Source organism: Aspergillus melleus (assembly GCF_016097325.1).
Source record: "Aspergillus melleus strain CBS 546.65 chromosome Unknown contig1, whole genome shotgun sequence".
Classification (NCBI taxonomy): Eukaryota; Fungi; Ascomycota; class Eurotiomycetes; order Eurotiales; family Aspergillaceae; genus Aspergillus; species Aspergillus melleus.
Genome location: NW_025763370.1, coordinates 3,025,480 through 3,047,851, shown reverse-complemented (window position 1 = coordinate 3,047,851; position 22,372 = coordinate 3,025,480). Strand labels below are relative to the sequence as shown.

Here is a 22,372-nt window from a genome sequence, read left to right as displayed (position 1 = left end):
TATCTGCCAGAATGATCATATCTCACAGTCTTACGAGATGGAGGGAATAAGTTAGGGGAAAGAAAACAACAAGCAAGAAGAAAAAAGGGACGGGACAGCAATAAAGGGAGAAAAAAAAAGGGAAATACCACCTCCAGTCTAGACCTAACAATGCACCAGGTTTATATGATTATCATTAAGAGCGGAGCAGGCGAGGATGGTGCGGTGAGGGTGGAATGCGGTGCTGGCGATGGGGGACGACCGGTTATGGTGTAGGAAGCTAGAGTAGGGCTCAAATGTGGAGAGATGGGAACCGTGGACGTTGAATGTTCTGACTTCGTGGCGGTTTGTGCCTCTGTGGTTCGGACAAGATCAGCAAAAATGTTCGCACCGGGGGGTGGTATGGATGAGGATAAATGGGATAACTTACACCATGAAGACCGGAGCATGTTCGTGGACGCTTAAGGTGCGGAGAGTATCTCGAGTAGCATAGATGGTAGAGATGGGATCGTCCATTCGGAGATCCCAGAGTCGGATCTCCCCGTTACGGCTGCCGGACACCAACTCCCTTAAGCCACCCCGTTGCATGTGGACATTGGTGATCCATTGCTTGTGTTCGCGCCACACCTTGACCATGGAAGTTGTGGGCTTCAGACGCTGGTCAAAAACTCGGACGGCACCGTCACCAAATCCAGCAACAAAGATGTTACCTGCCACTTGATCTGAAGTCAAGGACGTGATGCAGGAACCTGAGCGAGCCGGGATATCCTGTAAAGAACATTAAAACCTGCTGAGCTCAAAGCCATTGAGTGAAAAGGGAGAAAACGTACGTTGGTACACACTTCCGTGGCGGCATTCCACACACGAATTACTTTCACGTCACCGGCAACCAATGCTTTGCCTTGGCCCTGTTGCCAATCAAGGACAAGACCGGCATTTCGATTACTTGGAATAAGCTCGGGCAATGCTCTGAATGCCGTCACTATCTCAACATCCTGTGAAGATTCGTAGTTGCGGAATACTTTGAGAACACCGTCGGAGGAACCTGTCATCAGAAGTGCTTGGTCATCCTCATTGATGTAGCGAACTTCGTTGATCTTTGACCCTGGGGGATTGCGATTAGAGAACCAATTCAGGCGCTTATGCCTCTGCCAGTCCCAGATACTGTTCAAAGGTGTTAGTAAAGACCAGTAGATTGTGAATCACCCCACTTACGCAATCGTGTCCCTGTCATCCGCAACTGCGATGTGATCCTCGAACTGATGAAAGCACATTTTCAGGGGTTGACTGCTGTTCGTGAGGAGGGCCATGGAGCTATCCCATCGGCTTGTTCCGGCTTTGCCCTTGAGGGGTTGGGTTTCCGTGATAATCTTCTCGTTGCGGCTCCGTCGCCAGAGTCGCTCGTTGTAATCCGCGCTACCGGGCTCGTCGGGCTCGTTGGGTTTCATTTGGGGTTCCCGGAAGTACTAGATATGGGTGAGAAAACGCTCATATTTTTCGTTGTATTGTTCGCTGATTAGCTGGAGTGATTCTGGGATTACCTCTGTGGACCAATCTAGGAATCTGCTCATCAGGGGAATGATTGGGGCAGTTGATGGGTCTTTAGACTCGAACCCTCGAGACGTGGGAGTAGGGGCCTGATGATACGCTGTAGCGGGCGCGACCTGGTCGTTCACTTCCGGCGGTCGGGTCCATTCTGGGGGTGCCCTTCCTCGAGGAGTGATGGGCATGCGGCCTTTAGGTGACGTCGGGGCCTGTGATGACTGCGGTTCAGTTTGGGAAGATCCACCAAAGGCAAGATTCTTAAGGGAGGCAGCAACGCTGGCCGTCCGTCTGAGACTAAGTGAAAGATAGCCTTCCTGCTTGGGAGGGGCATGAGACTGTGGGGTGGGGGGCGGTGCAGCCTTTGACTCAGGTCGTTCTCGAACATGCTGCTTCTGTGACACTCGGCTCGAGAGCTCCATGATTTCGGTTCGAAGCTTGTCAGTTATAGAAGCCATAGGCGACTGCAAGAGGGCTAGATGAATGTAATCAATAATCATGCTGCCATCCTGGGCTATGTCTGGGTGGGGATCAACGGAAAGTATGAGCAACTGCTTCCAAATTGTGCCAAACGTGGTGTTGCGAGACAGAGTCTGCGACTTTGACTTTGATTTCGACGAGCCATCAGTCGACCCATTGATGGCTTCCTCCGGGTGGTAGGCCCCAATACCTGCTTGTTCCAATTTCGACATGAGATTTTTCTTCTCATCTTGGAATTCTTCGTAAGCGGCAACCAAGAATTTGTTCTGATAACGTCTAACGAAGGTTGAGAAGAACACCAACAGCTCCTTTCGAACAAGTACGCTGCCATCTGATGACATAGGAAGGACTGCCATGGCTAAGGACTCTTCAATTTGGGCGACCTGATCCGTCAAATCTGGGATGCCCAAAAACGTGGTGACGGCGTGTAACATCGCAGCTCGGACCTCCGGCACGGGATCGAAATTGAGCTCGCAGAGCCGCGCAGGGGCAGCACATCGGATTCCCATCCATTTGGCCTCCGGAAAATCGGACCAGAGCATACTGATGCACAGGCAGGACCATTGCCGCAGCAAAGGATTTTCAACGTCCATCAGGTGTCGCAGGCAAGAATCAAACAGTTCGGCGGAGAGACACACGTTCTGTCCCTGTGGATAATTCTTACAGAAGATCGACACGATAAACGCGCACATTGCTCGGTGTTCGCTGGCATTGCCCACTGGGATCGGCGACGAAGGGTTGAGAATAGAAATGAAGTAATGAATTCCATTGTCCTTCAATAGGTCGTTTTGGACTGTGTGATCAACTGCCATGATCCTAGCCCAGATGAACACCATCACGGGCTTGAGTTCCTGGGCTGCGGACTGTAAAAGTTTGACGACGTAAGGGAAGATACCAATGCTCAAAGCCAGATGAACCGCCCACGGCCCCAGATCGAGGAATTTGCTGAGCAAGATCAATGCTCTTAGTCTGTGGGCCTGGCTCAGAAGAACCTGCAGGACAATAGGCAGCTGATCCGGGGGATTCTTTTCCGTCGGTCCCGACGACAGATAGACCTCAAAGGCAGTGAGTTGTTCGGCAAAGAAAGACGAATGCTGGTAGTCGTAGTGCTTGCGGCCTTCGTCGTTTTCAATCAGGGCCGGAAGTTGGGACAAGACCATTTCGACAGCCAGATCCCAGCTTTTCCACAGAGGATGATGGTGCGTCTCTGGCAGTTCTGGGGATGAGATTGGATGACATTTGTATGTACGCATAATCCGTTCGCTGAGCAGGAAATTCCGAAAGAGAGCAGCAACCATCAAGTCCTGGCGGAACAGCTTCTTGAACAGGGCTCGCGGAAGTGTGTTCCATGCAATAGTGTCGGTGATTGCAGTAAAGATCCAGTTGAGCTCTCCAAGAGGACTTCTGCGATCCTGTAAGCGGCCTGGGACTCTAAAATCGTCGATAGAGAAATTAGATTGCAAAGGATTTTGAAGGATGAAGAAACGTAAAGCGATGTCGATCGGCGTAGTCAAGCAACATGTGAAGAGATCGGCGGGAAGATCTGGGTTGGTCGGCAGAGACTCGCTCTTTTGGCAGGCCGCGAGAATTATACAATCGCCATAGCTTTGAACAATGACGTTGGGATCTCGCTTCTTGGCTTCGGTGTTCTCCTTCTCATGCTTTTCGACGAACGTGTGGAAATTTTGGACGATGTTTCCTGCATGCGATACGTCGAAAACAAAAAGGCTAGGACCAGCAAGCCAGGATTGCAAATCGTACAACGACACGGGAATGTACTGCGTGTAGTTCTTGTTGAAGACCCAGATCTCGCCCGACTGGGTAGGAAGAGGAACACCATGGCCGTTGTAGTGGAAGAGGACTCTCTCGTCCTTAGCATTTCGTCGCAGCGATATGCAGAACTTCTTGGTCTCATCGACTGAAGGATCCAGATATTGCTTGTACCTTGTCCGCAAACTGAGCGTCTCATACTGCTCCTGCAGCTTCTTCCCTATCTGCTCCATGATTTTCGTCTGGCCGCCACCGGTAGTTGACGTTGGGTCGACCCAACATTCCAGTTTCGCCGTCGGGTTCGTCTTTACCACATCAGGGGGGTCGACACCGATATTCAAGCATATAGCCAACGCAGCAGAAACTGTTTTCAAACGGTCCTTCATACGCCAGTCTTGACTTGGCCAACTACCGACAGGGTCCCTTGGAATACCATCCGTCTCGTGGCGCTTCTCAGTAAAATACATGTAGAAATTCTGTAGAGTCCCAAATTCATCAGTAAAGAATGCGCAGAGGTAAGTAGCCAGCCTGCGGTTTTACTCACCGAATGGAGTATTTTGAGATATTCGCTCGACGTATACTCCTCCTGCCATCCGTGTCTCATAGCAAAGTCCTCCTCGTCATCGCCAAAAGCGGATCTTTCGAAGCCCACCCTAGGTCCATAGTCACTCTTTGCTCTTTTCAAGGTTGACGTTGGCCGAGCGGAATCTGAGGCCCGATCCGAAGTTAATCGAGGACTGGAATCGATGATGGCTGAGTTCTCGCCTGACGAGCTGGTTGGTCTGCCCGGAGGACTAGTTAACGGGGGCGGTTTGTGTTCGACGGTGGTAAATGATCGGTGATGGGACGTCGTGGGAGCGGGGGATCTATCGCGCGGAGGGATATGGGTTTCCAGGTCCGGGCCGAACGCAACGCGAACGGACTTGGTCGGATTCCTTCGTGGTTCAGACTGAGGCTCAGCCTGAGCACTGGATGCCTGTGGTTTCATTGTGGAATTCTGGTCCATGGTAGCTCTGGGATCCTTCATTGTACAGAGACCGTCATATTCATGCAAGAAAGGAAGAGAGTGTCGTCATGAGAGAAGAACGGATGTCTAGACAGGCTAATGGATTAGATAGTAGCTCATTTCAAACTGCAAACGAGGATCTGTAGTCATGATAGACTATAAGAAAGGCTCATGTTGTGGGGCGGATGCACATCCACCTGTATGTTCTCACCTAATCAAGAATCATATCACAGAGTGCGTGCAGTGAGAACAAGCCTGACCAGCATACCCAATCATGAGGCTCTGCCGTCCGTGATCTCGGGGCCTCTCGGGCTTCAAGAAATGTCTGTCTTTGCAGGAAAAGAGATGAAATAAATAGAAAATTAGAGAGCTGCCGACACGAGAAAAGTTCTAACTGTCAGGCGCAACCCCGCAGTCTCAAAACGCGGGAATTGTCGATGTCTTCCGATAGTAAAAGCGTCGTCCAGGAGCTTTGGCCGGTGATGTCTTGGCATGGTACACCGGGACATTGGTAGCTCCGGGTTCCGGGATCTCCACGCCCTTTGCCATTACATCAGTGGCCCTTTGGAAGGTCTGCTGCTAACAGTGCTATATCGACTGGACGACGAGATTTCGAAGTGGCTAGTGGGTGGTCAGAATCAATTCTGCACAGATGCATAGTGCCTAGTGCTTGGACTGAATTTAATTGGTTCATCGGACAATATCAACCATAGATGGGCATCTGTTTACAACAAACGATCCACGTGACTAGCCTGGTTGACGGTGTTGAAGCCATCCGGGACTCCAAAACAGGCAATGTATCAACTTTTTTGATGGTCCCAACGATCGGGATCGGATTTTCTACCAGCACCTGCATAATCGAGGCGAATGTGAATCAATAGGGTTCTGGTTCATGTATAGCACCTATCATGGCGGCATATCTTCTAGTTACTTATTTCATCCGGATGTTGGTCAACTCAAGGAAATAGATATAGTGGTGAAAAAGACCTGTTTGAGAGAGTGATGCCTAGTCCGACCTCAAACCAAGGTGCTATCTCTACGGTGCAGGTCACGTCAGAATTCTGGGCTAAAGAGGGAAGGGTCGTCGTCTCTTACCAGTACTGATGTCATTGGTTGATAGTACATGATTATATACTAGGCGAGCACGCAACTACTGTAGACTAACAGACAGAATTATCCATATGAGAAACATCAAAGCATGGCTCTCTCTAGAGAAGTAGGCTGTACCAAGATATATTTTCTTATACTCGAATTGGGGGGAAATGATAATTCCCGGGTACCTGATAATGATGGCTTCATAGATTATATATTTTGATACACCTTGGAGAGCCAATTAACAAGGGTCTCTTCCAAGAGCGGATGGACACCCCAAATTAGGGACCGAGAAACAAAACTGACACTGGGTTGATGACCCATCCACTTGAGCATGTGCATTCCATCATTTTGCGCTGCAATTCCAAAATTTTGCATATCACATTTGCGGGGTAGCTTATAAATAGAACCACGGCCGTTTCTCTAGTTATCTTGGTGGGAATTGAGATCGTCACGGATCCCAGTCAAGGATAGGTGATAAGAATTGTACGGTGTACATACGATTGCACCATACACCGTAGTGACAGGAGAGTATCTTGTACTAAGTCCAGCATGAACAATTGAATACTGTTATTGCGAGGTTACGAGTAGCTTGCCTGGATTATAGTTTAGACCAAGGTTGAATTCAATGCTACAGAATGCGGTGTGCCTCTATGCTGCATACAATAGACACCTACAACAGAGTACGTACAGTGCAGGTAGAAGTACAGAGCAGAGGATAAGCACGCCGTACTGTTCAGTCTTCACTGTTCCCAGTCCCCACAGTTGGCCAACCTCTAGCTAGGACGAACTAAAATAAGACACCGGTGGCTGGTAGATAGGTATGCGATAGTACCATGGAGCAGCACTAAGATACTAATAAAGGGACGGGATATGAAACCGCATAACACGAAGTGGTGGCTTCGTGGTAGTGAGGCGGGAGAACAAGTACCAAAGAGGTACTCCGTAGATACTACTCCGTACGTAGAAATCAAAAGGCAGGCAGGAAAAACAAAGAGAAGACAGAAGAGAGAAAAAGGGGGATAGATGGTAGATGGAGTGGAGCTGGAAGAATCAAAGCGACGGCATTCCATCGTGATTCGCGAGGCGACGGGCAAGTTCATCCCTGCCGAACCATCAGGTTGACGGGTTGGACCAGATCAACCACTTCCCCTGGAACAGCTGGAAAAAAAAAAGTTACCCCTGGATCCGCGGAAGTCGTCCCTGACTGGAAGAAGAGACCTCGCTAGCTCTGGAACGCTAACCACGCTCAGTTATCCAGTCACCACATCATCATCACCCACTCCAACCGGTCACCCAGCATAATTCCTGCGAATGGTTTCACGGTACACCGATGATCGCTCTTACTGTGGTTGTTCCGTTGGTAGCGACCGTGAGGTACTGTACTCTGTCTCCATCTAGACCTGCAAATGGAAGAAGAAGATGGTTCGTGCATGGACAAACCCATGGAAAGCCCGTGACTGGACTGTAAGGAACGCCGGCTCCATCTTCCTTCCCAGCGGGCGGCAAAGACGGCCTCATGATCATGCACTGTACGGAGAAGGTGAACAAAATTCAAGGTTACCGCTTTGGGATCAAGAGACCTTCGAATCTAGACGTTCAGATAGACTGTTGAGTATTTAAAGATGGCACTCATTATTACCTACTTAATCTACTAGGAAGACCCGGCTAGTGCCATCTGTCAGGGCGAACCGGCGCCAACATTAATGGACAAAACCGTAAGTAGAAAAATTACCTATCGATTTTATCCGTAGATAGGTTCATTTTGGGTAGGGCTAAGGGGCTTTTCTCCTGCCCGATGATGTCGATGGAAGCACGATGGAGAAGATGGGCTATTTTGGGCATGATTTAAATTATCCTAGGGAACAGAGTGGATGTATGTTCGGCAGGCGAATGTATCGAAGCATCTGGACACTGCAGCCTCCGAAGTATGAACTCGGCGAGGGAGAACAGAAAAAAAAAAAGAAGTTCAACTCTCGTGGCTCGTGGGCCTTCTTATTCCTGGTGTTGATATGTTGGCCACAAGGGCATCTCCGTAACTCTATTCGCATGTAAACAGTGAAACACTCCCTTGGAAAGCATTTCAATAGGCGGTGTCGCTTTTCTTTTCCTTCCCCCCTCCCCCTAACGACTTTAGCTCCAGTCAATCAAGCAGCGTCTCTTGAGAAAGTCGGGTCAAATCACATAACAACATCAATAATAATTATCTAATTAATGCTGGCCAGGAACCCTTTGAAACGCCGGAGCCTCGCATTTGCCCTCTCTCCCTCTTTCTTCCCTTTCCTCTCCAGTTTTCATGCACAAGCCCCATACCTCTGCTGCTGCTGCTGCTTCTTCCTCTTCCTCTCTTTATTCTCCGACTGTGTGTCTGTTTTTTTCCCCTTCCCTTTTTTTATTTCATTTTTCCTTCTTGTCTTGGGGGCTGTTTTGCGCATTTGCATTGGTTTTCAGTTTTCAAGTGTTTGCTCTTAATTCTTGTTTATCCCCTTTCAGCAGTCAAGTTAATTTATTAACTCGCCCATGCTCCTTCGACGTTGCAGTCGAGGTTTTGTGAGGTTCCAGTGGAAGTAGAAGAGCCCGCCCCCCCCCCCGTTGGTCGCTCCCTACTCCGGGCCACGGTTTTCGTGCATGGGAGTCCGCCGTTGTTTTCCTCTCCTCCGAACGGCTTCAACCGTCCTCCATTTATTCGGACGCTGATTCTCAGCCTTTCTTAGCGGGTTTCCGCCTCCGCTCGCTCCTTTACACATCGGTTACAGCCTGGCGCCTGTAACCGTTTTTCTTCTTCACTCCTCACCACTCCTTCGTTTGAAGCGATCGTGGCCCTTCGGGTTTTAGCTGGTGAAGGAGGCTTTTATAATTCCCGCACTCGACACGGATTTGCACTGTTTGGTTTGACCTTGTTTTAATCCCTGATACGCTTAATTGAAAGTTTTTGCGCTTTGAACGACCGTTTACGATCCAATTGTCACGATGGCCTTCCTCTTTAAATCGAAAAAGAATCAGCAAAATACAACCCTGCCCCCGGCATCGAGAAATGTCCCAAGTTCTGAGGGAGCGCCGCCAAATGCACCGCCATCCGCTGCACCGGCAGCGGCACCCCCGGCGCCGAAGGAACGGGAGGGAGGGAATCCTCAGACGCCGACTCCCAGTAGTAGCTACAATAACTCCTTGAATTCGGTGAACAGCACAAACAGCCCGGAGACCCAACGGATGCGACAGAGAGCCGAGTCGGAATCGCAGGTTGGTGCCCCTTGCCTATCTCTCTAGTCCCTCAACCTATTGGTCGCAACTGGCCTCGTTTACGAATCCTCACTGATGTTTGCCAATGAAGCGCTCGCTGCAGGGCCCGACTAGCAATTCCCCCAACACTAGCCCCGGCACCTCTCTCTACCCTTGGTCGCAACGTCGCGTGAATTTCTCCGCGCCGCAGGCAAACCCCTTTCCGCGATATGGGGCGGCGATCAATGCGGTCGCCTCGAAGGAGGGCGACGTATACATGATGGGTGGCTTAATAGACGGGTCTACGGTAAAGGGGGATCTGTGGATGATAGAGAGCAGCGGCGGGAATCTGTCCTGTGTCCCAATTGCGACTGTGTCAGAGGGCCCCGGTCCGAGAGTCGGCCACGCGAGTCTGTTGGTCGGAAATGCTTTCATCGTGTTTGGCGGAGATACGAAAGTTGATGAGAATGACATGTTGGACGACACCCTCTACCTGCTGAATACTTGTGAGTATCCCAGATGCCTGCTCCACCTCTGGTTGAGATTCCTAACCATCTTCTATATCAGCCTCCCGCCAGTGGTCCCGCTCAATACCCCCCGGCCCCCGACCTGCAGGACGATACGGCCATACCCTGAATATCCTCGGCTCTAGACTCTACGTCTTCGGTGGTCAGGTGGAGGGTTACTTTTTCAATGATTTGATTGCCTTCGATCTGAATCAACTTTCAAACCCAAATAACAAGTGGGAGTTCCTGATTCGGAACAGCCATCAGGGCGGGCCACCTCCCGGTCAGATACCTCCCGCTAGAACCAACCATACCATCGTCAGCTTCAACGACCGACTGTATCTGTAAGTGCACGGATTACATCCTCGGTGATTCCATTTTGCTCATAAACATAGGTTTGGAGGAACGAATGGCTTGCAGTGGTTTAACGACGTCTGGACCTATGACCCGCGTGCCAACCAATGGTCTCAATTAGACTGCGTTGGATTCATTCCTACTCCCCGGGAAGGCCACGCGGCGGCTTTAGTGAACGATGTCATGTATATATTCGGTGGGCGTACGGACGAGGGCGTTGACCTTGGGGATCTGGCGGCGTTTCGCATCACCACCCGGAGATGGTACTCCTTCCAGAACATGGGACCCGCGCCATCTCCGAGGTCCGGCCATAGTATGACGGCTTTCGGAAAGCAAGTTATCGTTATGGCTGGAGAGCCGAGTTCGGCACCCAGAGACCCCGTGGAGCTCAGCATGGCCTACATCCTCGACACCGCGAAAATCCGGTATCCCACCGACTCTCAAAACGGAGGAGAGAGAGGTCCGCCCCCCGGAGCGAGGAAAGGAAGTGCCGATAGACCTGGTCCCCTAACCGGTCGCACCTCGCGCGAAGCTCAAAATCAACCTGCAGACGTGCAGCAACGACGGCCGGGACCGTCACGCGAGAGTATGATAAGCCCAACCGGTCGACCAGCAGAGTTCGGGCCCAGCCCCGGACCGGGTTCAAGGCTGCCCCGGGCATCCATCGCACAGGCTCCGTCCGGGCCTCCTCCTCCGGGTCAGGCACCTACGCCCGGCCCTCGAGGTAACGCCCCTCAGCCTGCCATGAACCCCCGCAGCAAAACGCCGACAAAGCTCGATCGTGCATACGGAGGTCCGCCCGTGGACACTGTTCGGGCAGTGACCGCCGAACGCGACAGGGAGTCGCCCAGAGAGTCCCCCAAGGACCCCCGATCGGTCTCCGAAGCTGGTTCCTACCCCACGGGTCAGCGCACGCCTACTCAGCAGTCTCAGCCCCAAACTCAACCTCAATCGAGGATGTCTGCCAAGGCTATGGAGGCTGGCGAGGCTGCACCTCTCATGAGTGCGCCGACTAGACAACGTTCTCTGCGTCAGCAACGACAGCGAAGCTCTATGGATAGCGCCGACGAGTCCGTCCTAGGCCGACACCCTAGCATCGATGGGTCGGTGGAATCCCGGGGTCAACGAAACTCCAGGACCCTTGGAGACGAGCCGCGATCGCCCCGGTTAACTGCTCACCAAGAGGCGCTAATTAAGGAGCTTGAACTGGTGAAAAACCGCAACGCGTGGTATGCATCGGAGCTGGCGTTGGCCAAGAAGGCCGGTTACTCACCTAATCTGGCCAATGGTACCAACTTGGATGAGCAGGCGGTGGATACGTTTGCTGACGAGGATCGGCCGTTGATCGAGGCATTCCTCGCCATGAGGGCAGAGTTGGCAAAGATGCAAGCAACCGTGGACCGACAAGCCGCGATCGCTTCCAAACGCGTTGCCGAAGTTGAACACCAAAGAGATGTTGCTGTCAACGAGGCTGCTTATTCGCGGGCTAAGCTCGCTGCTCATGGTGGCAGCCAGCGCGGTACACCCCAGCCAGACAGACGCTCCCAAGACCACGAGGATACGATCACCGACCGAAGCACCGAGATCAGCAGAAGACTTGCCCTAGCTCTCGCCTCTCATAGCGAGGCCAAATCCAAGCTCGAGGTCCTCACGAACGAACTCGACCAGGAGAAACGTGGCAGGGAATTGGCGGAAGAAACGTGTGAGGCCACACGCCGAAGACTTGCCGAACTTGAAATGCAAAATAACGCTATAGAAATGGAAAGTCTGCGCGCCCAACTCCACCAAGCGGAGGCTGCCGTCAGGGAAGAGTCATTGCTACGAGCTGATGCCGACTCCGCTTTGAAGCAACTGACTCTGGACAAGGAGGAGTTGCTGAAGAAGCTCGAGGAATCTTCTATTCGCCTGGGTGACTTGGGAAATAATCTCGGTACTCTTCGAGAGGCCGTGAATGCTTCGACCGACAAATCGACTCTCCTTGAAAGACAATTAGAAGAAGAACGGGAGCGTCGGGGGGGACTGGAGAAGAAGTTGCTGCAGCTGAGATCGGAACATGAAGAACGGACGTCCGAGTTGGAGAATGTCAACCGTCGTCTGCGAGACGCCGAAGAGCTGGCTGAGACCAGCGCGAGAGAGGCTGAGACGCATAAGAACGCCTTCTTGTCCGGCCTCGACCGCGCCTCGTCCTTTGATTCGGAAGCATCCATGCGCTCGCTTGCGGACCAGCGCGTGTCTGCTCTCGAGGCCCAGGTGGAGAGGGCTAACAATTTGGCGAAGGCGAGCCACACAGCCGCAGATGATGCGGCAGATAAGCTTCGACGTGCGGAAGAGAGAATCGCCGGCTTAGAGGCATACCAGGAACAGGCCAGCAGAGAGGGCTTGCAGCTCCGTAGACAACTCCAGACTGCGATGAAGGAAAGTCAGTCGCATGCCGCCGAGAATAGGGACCTCAAGGCTCAGCTGGAGAACCACCAGCGAGAGTCAGGCGCATTGGCTATCCAACATGCTGCTCTCAAGGACCTCCTGGGTGAGCGCGGCGTTGGTTATCCGGATAACAGACGCTCCCCTCGACTCGACTCCCCTGGGTCTCGGTTTGGAACGCCCGAACAAGGCCGGTTACGTGAACTGGAGCAACAGCTCTCGACCAGCATGAAGGCGCACGAGGAACTGAAGTCGTCGTTCGAATCTCGTGAGCAGGAAGCCGATCGTGCCTACAGAGAGAAGCTGGAGCAGCTCGAGAACGACTACCAATCGGCTGTTCACTACGTGAAGGGTACCGAGAAGATGTTGAAGCGCATGAAGGATGAACTCAGTCGGTACAAGGCCCAGAACGCCAAACTGCAGTCGGAATTAGAAACCGCACAGAAGGAACTTTCAAACGGAGGTTCCGAAGCCCCAGCCGACTGGGAAGCCGAGCGCTCGCATCTCCAGCAGACCATCGAAGATATGCACGAGGAGACAACATCCTCCATTACGATCCTCGAGGATCAGATCACCCGCCTGAGGGCAGAACTTTCGGCCGCCGAAGCTGATAGGGATGAATCTCGCAGCGAGTTCGAGAGTATGCGGCAAGAGCTCGTCGCCGCTGCGGAGAAGAGCCGTGCGGAATTGGAGCAGCTGAAGCAGGAGAACTCCCTGCTTGAAACCCGCGCATCCGATGCCGAACACAAGGTCACCATGCTTCTGGACCAGGTTGAGGCGTCCGTCGGGCATTACCGCCGACAGTCGCAGCCCGGTCAAGGCATCAACGGCATCTCCCGCACTCACAGCAATGCCTCGAGCAACACCATCAGCGGTGCTGGAAACCGGTCGAGAGCCAATAGCGCCGTGTCGCAGGAAGAGCCTTTCCCAGACAACCGTGGATCCATGGCCCTGGACTCCCTAGCCAACGAGCTAGAAACCCTGCGGAGCCACTGGGAGAGCACCAACCGGAACTATCGGCTTAGCACTCAGTCTGACTTCGATCGGACGCCCACCAAAGAGACCGGGCTCAGCGATAGCTTGGCCGAATGGAGGCGACGATTGGATGAAGAGGAAGCGAGAGCGAGTTCCCCAGAAAAGAGCAAGCCTCGGAATGCTGGCGAGGCACACGCGACGGCAAACATGATATGAACAGCTCGAACGGTATGACTTGTCCAGATTTTATTGGAAGAACGTGCCACGAAAGCCTGAATATACCAAGCAATAGGTTTCGGTACCCGTTGACGGTGATCGGAATCTACTGTTGGACGACCCCGGCGTTCTTCTGTCTCCACTGTCTTTTCCATTTCTTTTTCTTGACTCCATGAACGGGGTTGGTTGGATCTGCTGTCCGCACTTGTCAACCACATCTCCCGACCGCCTCGATTGCATTAGCAAGAGAGAGCCTTGTTGTCATTATATGCGCTGTTTTTAGTCCTTGTTTTTCTTTTCTTTTCTTCCCCTCTTTTATTCTCTTCACCTTCTTGTCTTCTTTTATACCCCTTCACATTTTATCGTCTTACTTTGTTTGACTTTCCTTCATCCGAACTGTACTACTACTCTACAATTTCATTTCATGAAGCCTCTGTCTAGATCTAGTCAATTGTTATATCCATGAACCCATTGGGAGTCTATGTTTTTTTTAACAGCTTTCGAAGTCCAGTCCGGGTCACCGTTGGAGATGATAGCTAATTTGTCGATGTTTTCATTGGATTTCACTCCCTCGTAAACAAGGGCCCGAATGCATATGGAGAGGTAAGGGGTTTGACTCTCGGGCCATCGGTCGTTGATGCAGGAGCGTACGATCCTTGCAAAATCGAGTGAATTGTTTGTTATGTCCTGCCCTTGCCTGCTCAACGGGTTCTCTGTCGTGTCGCTACTGGAGACCACTAACCACAGTAGTCAGGTGGATGCGAGAGCCACATGTATGGTCACTTGTAAACGTGAACGATGACAATTCGAACAATGAACGGGAAAAGGCAGAAGGCAGATAATCAATCGTATGTAAGAATATCACGAGAAAGATACCGGGGTTCCCTATGATCGACCGCGGCGGTGAAGCCGTATCAAGCAATTCGAACCGTGAATAGAGTGAGCGGGGGGCAAAATTGAGGCATTTATATTGACCAGGATCAGCTTTTCGAGTCGGAATGGGGCTAGATGTACTGTACCTATGTATGTATGTATGTATCGTATGACTGAATGATTTGGAGGTTGTTTATCTTAGTTTCATGTCGTAGGTCGATTGAATCGATTCCCTGCCGCGGTGACTGCTATGCCGTACAGACTATATCCAGAAGAAGTGTTCTGCAGTGAGATGAACGGGGCAAATTGTCAGGCGCCGGCGGTTTGATAAGAAACGCGATTTCTGCCCAAAAAGGGTTGCGATTCGGCCTGTATTTTACGGCGGCGATACCGTCGTGACGGGTCATCTGAGGCCAGGAGTTGACCTCAGGCAGCGATAACATAAGAGAAGAGGAGGAATGTTCCATGGGGCATCTGGAAGGCAATGCCGGTGCATGTGGTCTATGGCATCATCCACCGTGATTTCATGATCCCCCAAATCCACGTACTGCCGTCCATGTGGACTCCCACTGCCTTTGAACATGACCTTTGACCTTCGGGTGGCTTGTCGCCCAACGTTACATCCTCCGATCTGTACATACATACTTGCCTACCTAGATGCATACCCAACTTGGTGAATTGTGTCTCCTGGTCCCCTAAAGTAAGGTTCTGGATGCAGATCCCGAGGTATCATTCAACTCCTTCGGGATGTCAATCGGAGAACCAAGAATACAAGATACCTGTCAACAATCTATGGACGGAAATCCATAACATCGCCCCAGTCTCATGGTCTTTACTTACTTGGGTTTAGTCTGGCAGTCGGGATGTTAAGACGTTCAGAATCGACTTGTACTAATAATAGTTAACCCATCCATACATTGGTTTCCATTATGGCTGCCCCCATATTCATTATTCATGCCATCCCACACGGTCCAAGACATTAATTGAGAGAGTGATACTAAATGGACCCGGGACTGGACCAGGTGGTCACGGCCTTCGTGAATTCCAGATAAGATAGTTATTATAATGTGGGAAATCCCCCATTTCATTCAACCTCAAAGGATTTATCAGGCACGCCCTTTCACTGACCAGGAATTTCTCCTTTCTGGCTTCTCACCGACTTCTAGCCTTTCAGGTAACTTCCTAATTGGTTCTTTCCCCTTTGATTGCAATTGCCGCCAGGAAAAAGAAATCGGGAAAAGAGGGAACATTCCTTGGAGATCATCAAATCGTCTTCATAAAAATCAAGTAAATCCTACCGATCCTTTCGAACGAAAATTCATTGGAAAGTAAACAAATTCAAGAGTGAAATAATAAGAATAATTAATACCAGGTAAGATCAACCAATACTTCGACCTGCTTGACCGCCAACCGCAGCGAACCCGATCACTGGCCTTTCCCGTTTCTTTACCCGCCGCCTCCCCCCCTCTCGCCCTCTCTCTTCCTTTCTCTCTTTTCGATCCTTCTCTTTCTTCTCTTCCTCCCTCTTTCTCTTCTCCCTCATATCTCACCTTCTAGATAATCAAGGCTCTGCCCTTGATTTTCCTTGATTGTATCTCTCCCTCATCCTCTCTGTCCGTACGTCCCCCTTGTCTTGCCTCCCGACCGCTGTGTTGTCTCCTCTGACAGTCGTATGTCTCTAGGTCGGTCGCTTCCCTTCGTTTTCTCTCCGCCTTTTTTGCCTTGCCGGTCGGGCCCTTACGGTCGGTCGGAGTCCCCAACAGTCGACATCACCGCTATTTCACCATATTCACCCCTCCTCGACAAGGTTAGTTTCGCTATTGCCTTCAAATACTGCATCTTCCCCCCTTTTATGCCGTTTCTGGACCCCGTAAAGTCTTTTTCGTGACTGCCTGGCTGGATCTGCGTGTTACTCTGGTTACTCGGCTGAGGCTCCCTGCTGCAACCTACCCACCCAGCCTCACCAGGCTCTTCACTTTGCCAAGTAAGCCCGACTACGCGCCGAAGGCTGAGACTGCATTGTGATCTGTGTGGCTGTTGCCTCTTCGCCCAACCTCACCCAGGATCCTCGTGATCTTCTGCTTCAACGCTATAAAGACTCGCGTTTCATTCTGGATTCAAATCCTTTTTTTTCATTGCTTGATTCAGTCACTGATAAGCCTGATTACAACAGCTTGAATTATAATCGGCTCACGGCACGATAGCTGTGACCCTTCGATCAAGATGACAACTATGGTACGTTCTTGTTCCAGGACTATCAAACGAAATGAGGTGACTGACAAACATCGTCCAGGATTTGCGTGTTGGTAACAAGTACCGGATTGGCCGCAAGATTGGAAGTGGTAGTTTCGGTGACATTTACCTTGGTATGTAATGAATATGGGTGGCAAGATCCCGGAGGCAGGCAATATCTAATTATGTCTAGGCACCAACATCATCTCTGGCGAGGAAATCGCTATCAAACTCGAGAGTGTCAAGGCCAAGCACCCCCAGCTCGAGTATGAGGCCCGTGTCTACAAGTCTCTCGCCGGCGGTGTTGGTATCCCATTCGTTCGCTGGTTCGGTACCGAATGTGATTACAACGCCATGGTGATTGACCTTCTGGGTCCCAGTTTGGAAGATCTGTTCAACTTCTGCAACCGCAAATTCTCGCTGAAAACCGTCCTCCTTCTGGCCGACCAGCTCATCTCTCGCATCGAGTACATCCATGCCAAATCCTTCATTCACCGTGATATCAAGCCTGACAACTTCCTTATGGGTATTGGTAAGCGTGGAAATCAAGTCAACGTGATTGATTTCGGTCTGGCCAAGAAGTACCGGGACCCCAAGACTCACTTCCACATTCCTTACCGCGAGAACAAGAACCTTACTGGTACTGCCCGTTATGCCAGTATCAACACTCACTTGGGTGTGGAGCAGTCCCGCCGTGACGATATGGAGTCTTTGGGCTATGTCATGCTCTATTTCTGCCGCGGCACTCTTCCCTGGCAGGGATTGAAGGCGGCCACTAAGAAGCAGAAGTACGACCGCATCATGGAGAAGAAGATGACCACGCCGACCGAGGTTCTCTGCCGTGGGTTCCCCAACGAATTCTCCATCTACCTGAACTACACCCGTTCCCTACGCTTCGACGACAAGCCCGACTACTCGTACCTACGCAAAATCTTCCGGGACCTGTTTGTCCGCGAATCCTTCCAGTACGACTACGTGTTCGACTGGACCGTTTACAAGTACCAGAAGAACGCCGCCATGATTGTGGATGCCAGCAGCAAGAAGGACAAGGAGGCCGAGGAACAACAGCGCCGTCAGGGCGTTGCCGGTGCCCCCATGGGCACTCCCGGCGCTGCCGCCAAGCCCGGTGGTATCTCGAGCCAGCGTCGCAAGGTCCTCGACCGCAACCTTGACAACACTCCGGACACCAACCGTGCCGTGGGAGGGAGTGATAGGATGTGAGTATCTGAAACCTAGGTTCCGTGTAGGGAACCCCTTTCCTCTGCGTTTGGTACTTTACCGTGATTCCCCCGCACGTAGAGGTCAAATTTAGGTATAGAATCTGACTAATCTCATAGTCTTCGGCGTTAGGCTGCGTTCTGCTTCCAAGGTTGCTTCAGGTGCTTATGGCCCTGCCGGTAGCCGCGCGAAGCGGGACGATGGGTACGGTGCTCAGTGGTACTAATCATGCAGCATGGCAGTGGAGCTTGGCTTTCGTCTTTTCATTGATTTTCAGTTGAGCTTCCTGCGTGTTGGCATCACTTCTTCTGAGGAACCCCAGGAACATCGTGATACTGGTGATCCTTCTGCTACCTGCAGCCCAACCTTTCGGACTTTTATCTCGCCTTGGGTCTCCACTCTTTCTTTTATTTCCTTTATTTTCGTTTCTCGCATTCTCTGTTAGCCCGTTACCCCCGTTTTCGATCGTTTTCCGGTCTCAGCCGTTTCGATCTGCTGCGTTTTGTCCACGTTTATCCTGCATGCCTCTCGATTAATCCGGCCTCTTTCCATTGAGGGAAGTTTCTTGATTATTCGGTCCTTCCTCTAGGAAGGGTGCTCGGGTAGCAACCTCAAAACGCACCAACTGGCTATCTTATGTCTCGACCTCCCGTGTTCTAATGGTTCTTCGGATTATCATTCGGAGTAATGCCTATATATTTGCCTATCTCGACCGGGCAGGCCAGACGGAAGGAGATGCAGAATGAAACCATCGGTCGAGTTGTTATCTTACTGTTGACTACGGTCCCAGAAGATCCTCGAATGTCGCATCGGCAAATCTTTTACAAAAAACCTTCCCTTTCCTCTCCTTTTGTTTTGTTTTGACTGATGTTTCTCCCCCGCTGCTTTTACATGGATGTTTTGATTTTCTTTCTCATTCCTTTTGTTTTTGTCATCGTTCTCAGATTGGCATTCTTTTTTATGGACGCATCATAGGGGAAGACGAGTATGACGGGATGATTTGTGAAGGGGTTGGAGACGATAATATCTTCAAACTGTCAAGGCTCTGGCTGTTGTCTTGTGATGAGCGGACGATACGGGACTATGTGACAGCACGCGGTGGACTGGGCAAAGAGAAGACACGTCTCGAGGGGGTATTTGGCGACGGACTATGGCTAGGGTCGCTTCCGGGGTGGTATTGCGTCAATTAAAGTTATGTCTTGTTGTTTTATTCTCATTTTCTGCACTGCCTGCTCGTTTACATCGATATTCTCAGCTCTACATATGAAGACAAGCGAATTGAGGACATATTGAACCGGGACCGCCTAACAAGCCGCCACTGATGGCTACGCATCGTCAGTGGCTCTCCACGTACACCATAAGTGTGTAGCCCTCTGTAGGTCTGTCTGTAGTCTGTACCCCATACCTGACATGATGCCTATCGAAGGATAAAAAATAAAATCCGACTTGCATCCAAGTGGAGTCTCAGCACGGACGTCTAGACTCTTCGACAAATTGGCGGATCTGCCCGCAAAAGCGGCGTCGGCTCTGACTAACAGCCGTCGCGAAGGACCAACCAACGGCCCCTCCGCCCGTCGCTGGAGTCCCGTTTGTAGTCAGTAGATCCGACCTTAAATTAAATCCCGCCATCTTTTAGCATCCCGCTTGTCAGACTTTCTTTCCCTTCTCTCCGCCGTTCCGCTACCTTAACGTTTTCCGCCTGCTTTCCCCCCTATCACACAGTCAACAGGATCAGATGGATTACTCGTACTACTCCGGTCCTCAGCCCCAGCCTTTCCCCCTCTACGGCCTCCCCGCCGGGCTGCCCACGCCCGAGCACCATCAATCCGCGCCCCGTCCGGACAATCTTCAGGACACCTTCACCTCTCTCGTATGTTCTCCTGCAGCATCTGTCGGAGCATCGCTCACTAACGCGATCATGGAACAGCAAAATTATCAATCCTTCGACCCGTCTTTTCGCTTCCAAAACCCCGCCGGCCAGTCTTTTGTCCCTCCGCCACATTCCCCGCCCGAGTCTTTTTCCAAACATTCAGTTTCCAGCAATGAGCCTTTCAATCACACAGAGCCAACCTCGGTGGATGGTGGAGATGATCGCATGGGAGACCCGCATTTAGGGAGGAGCAGCAGTGAAGAAAAAGAGGGCACAACCCCGGCGCAAACGAAGCGGAAGGCGCAAAATCGCGCTGCGTACGTTCTCTCCCTCCTACCCCTCCTTTGACCTTCTATCATTCGTGAGGTGGAAAGGGTTGTTCTAGATATTGAATGGGGTGGTATTCTGACTCTCCGACTCCATATAGCCAGCGTGCATTTCGGGAGCGAAAGGAACGACACGTGCGAGATCTGGAGGACAAACTCAACAGTTTGGAAGAAGAGTCCAACTCTCTACTAGCCGACAACGAGCGCCTGAGACGAGAACTGGCGAAATTCACGACCGAGAATGAGATTCTTCGCGCAACGTCCGGCTCGCTCGGCCGATCAAACAATCAACCGGACTCCGGACCCATCACGACGGGACCCCTGAGGTACTCGCCTACGGATTTCTACTCCAATATCGTCCCCAACGGCGAACCGGTCCGTCGCCACCGCGTCTTGGTCTGCAGCGAAACGGGCGAGAAGCTGCTTGATGTCAGCACGACCTGGGAATATATTCAGAATCATGAGCTGTTCAAGCATGGCCTCGTTGATATCGCGCTGGTCGCCGAGAAACTCAAGGGTCTGGCCCAATGCGACGGGCAGGGACCGGCTTTCCGTGAGAGCCAAGTGCGCACGGCGATTGAGGAGAGTGCCGCGGACGACAATGATGGGCTGCTATGAGATGTTTATCCGAATTTGCGTAGTTCTACGACGTGACGTCTACCCCTTTGTTATTGCTTGTCTTTTTCTTTGATTCTTTCTTCCTGTCCTTTTCCTTCTATACGCGAATGTTTCTGGTTGCGAGGCGCTTCACCGATGGATACATTATCAGGATTGATGGATATACTTTGGCATTGATATTTGGAGCTCGACACCTTTGGGTCCTTGAGCAATTGGGTATACGATAACGGGTCTTTTCGACTGGCCCTGGAGTCAATGGAGATATAGGAGCATGCATTGGACATGGCCTTTTATGTGTGCTGTTTCATTTGGAGATATCGGTTTTGTTGTGATCGTCGTATGTCGAACGTTTCATGTATGATTGTAGCGTTCCGCGTAGCTGTCTTCGATGCTTTGAATGTAGGATTGGCTTCTCTCGAACAACAGTCTTCTCTTGCGAAAAGAACATATTGACATCTCTGTAGCATGCACATCATTGGTGGACTTTTTTCTCTCGGGACCTCCTAGCAAAACACGCGAAATATGAATGCTCTAGCAGCGCAGGATAATTCCCATGTCTAGCATAGCACCCAGAATGTCGTCCAGATAGCGCAGATGGGGTATAGTAATGAATGTGATTCTTCAACAAGTCACCGATCTCCAGGATCAGGCAGTCGTGATATTTCATGGTTTGTATTATTTTAGAATAGACACTCCTTCAGTCCCAGTCGTCATCGTCATCCTCTACCTGGGGTTTATTCTTAGCCGGTCGTTCATCATCCGACTCATCCGACCGCTTTTTCAATCGAATATCACTTTCTTTAATGGCACCGAGGTCCAGAAGCATCCTCTCGAGATCTACAGAAGACATGGTGAGCACAATCCGCACGTAATCTTATCGATACGACAACGTGAGCAAGGACAGAAAGGAACCTACCTTCGAGTTTAGTCCTAGGACCATTGAACTCCCTCAACGTGATGATCTGCCTCTGAATCTCCCCGTCCTTGTACACCAAGATCGTCGGCGTGTTCTTATCCGGGTATCCCTCGATACACATGTTCCCACGGATCTGACAGAACTTGACATCTCCGTACTTGACGGCCAATTGACGCCACAGCTCCGTTAACACCCGCGACTCGACATTTCCATCCGACGACGAGGTCAAATGTACCAGCACGAAATATTTGGCCGACGCATCGGTCACTTCGCGCGCGTAGTCGACCTTCTGGATGGGGTATACTTGGTTGTGGACGCTGGTTTGTTGGAGAGTCGAGAGCTCTGCTAGACGCTTTTTGCTAGGTGGGGGTGAGCAATTGCGCCTGGCATGGAGTGGAGTGTGTGTGGTTGATAAGGGGGTGTTCATACCGATATTGTTCGAGGAATGCCTCGTCTTCCTCGTCCTCGAGCTCGTCGAGTTCGTCTAGGTCTTTATCTTCGAGGCGGTTTTCGTATGCTTTCTTCTCGGCTTCGACGAGCGCTTCCTGGATCAGGGGTTCTGGGTCCTGGGGCTTTTCTGGGATCACACCGTGCTTGCGCAGAATGTCGTTCCTGTGATGGTGGGGGGGTGATGTGAGTATATTGGATGTATAAAGACCGGGGGGCTGGGATGAGGGGAGACAGACCATTCGGTGTCCTCGTTGGGATTGACTTCGACCTGCATGATGAAAGGGTTGTTTCAATTGCAATTGCAGAGTA

At 51.3% G+C, this 22,372-nt stretch overlaps 7 protein-coding genes across 7 annotated transcripts; 5 read left to right on the top strand and 2 right to left on the bottom strand.

Annotated features, from left to right (window-relative positions):
• Positions 1-405: 405 nt before the first annotated feature.
• On the bottom strand, positions 406-4,759 carry KOG1 (ubiquitin-binding TORC1 subunit KOG1; the record flags this gene model as incomplete). The annotated part of the gene is made up of 5 exons (XM_046082712.1): positions 406-747; positions 810-1,143; positions 1,195-1,445; positions 1,521-4,247; positions 4,316-4,759. The coding sequence occupies 5 exons, from the start codon at positions 4,757-4,759 to the stop codon at positions 406-408; spliced, it is 4,098 nt and encodes a 1,365-aa protein (XP_045938669.1).
• Positions 4,760-8,839: 4,080 nt separating this feature from the next.
• On the top strand, positions 8,840-9,136 carry LDX57_001068 (uncharacterized protein; the record flags this gene model as incomplete). Its single annotated transcript, XM_046082711.1, has 1 exon — positions 8,840-9,136. The coding sequence occupies one exon, from the start codon at positions 8,840-8,842 to the stop codon at positions 9,134-9,136; it is 297 nt and encodes a 98-aa protein (XP_045938668.1).
• A 58-nt stretch (positions 9,137-9,194) lies between these two features.
• On the top strand, positions 9,195-9,942 carry LDX57_001067 (uncharacterized protein; the record flags this gene model as incomplete). Its single annotated transcript, XM_046082710.1, has 2 exons — positions 9,195-9,594; positions 9,656-9,942. The coding sequence occupies 2 exons, from the start codon at positions 9,195-9,197 to the stop codon at positions 9,940-9,942; spliced, it is 687 nt and encodes a 228-aa protein (XP_045938667.1).
• A 189-nt stretch (positions 9,943-10,131) lies between these two features.
• On the top strand, positions 10,132-13,560 carry LDX57_001066 (putative cell polarity protein (Tea1); the record flags this gene model as incomplete). The annotated part of the gene is made up of 1 exon (XM_046082709.1): positions 10,132-13,560. The coding sequence occupies one exon, from the start codon at positions 10,132-10,134 to the stop codon at positions 13,558-13,560; it is 3,429 nt and encodes a 1,142-aa protein (XP_045938666.1).
• A 2,469-nt stretch (positions 13,561-16,029) lies between these two features.
• On the top strand, positions 16,030-18,015 carry HRR25 (serine/threonine protein kinase; the record flags this gene model as incomplete). The annotated part of the gene is made up of 4 exons (XM_046082708.1): positions 16,030-16,240; positions 16,607-16,799; positions 16,859-17,882; positions 18,003-18,015. Exons 3-4 carry the CDS (start codon positions 17,020-17,022, stop codon positions 18,013-18,015), a joined length of 876 nt encoding a protein of 291 aa, XP_045938665.1. The 5' UTR covers positions 16,030-16,240; positions 16,607-16,799; positions 16,859-17,019.
• A 1,519-nt stretch (positions 18,016-19,534) lies between these two features.
• Positions 19,535-21,536, top strand: rsmA (putative bZIP transcription factor (Fcr3)). The gene is made up of 3 exons (XM_046082707.1): positions 19,535-19,753; positions 19,811-20,070; positions 20,181-21,536. The coding sequence occupies exons 1-3, from the start codon at positions 19,619-19,621 to the stop codon at positions 20,695-20,697; spliced, it is 912 nt and encodes a 303-aa protein (XP_045938664.1). The 5' UTR covers positions 19,535-19,618; the 3' UTR covers positions 20,698-21,536.
• On the bottom strand, positions 21,395-22,337 carry PLP2 (phosducin family protein; the record flags this gene model as incomplete). The annotated part of the gene is made up of 4 exons (XM_046082706.1): positions 21,395-21,534; positions 21,614-21,972; positions 22,043-22,225; positions 22,300-22,337. The coding sequence occupies 4 exons, from the start codon at positions 22,335-22,337 to the stop codon at positions 21,395-21,397; spliced, it is 720 nt and encodes a 239-aa protein (XP_045938663.1).
• Positions 22,338-22,372: the final 35 nt, after the last annotated feature.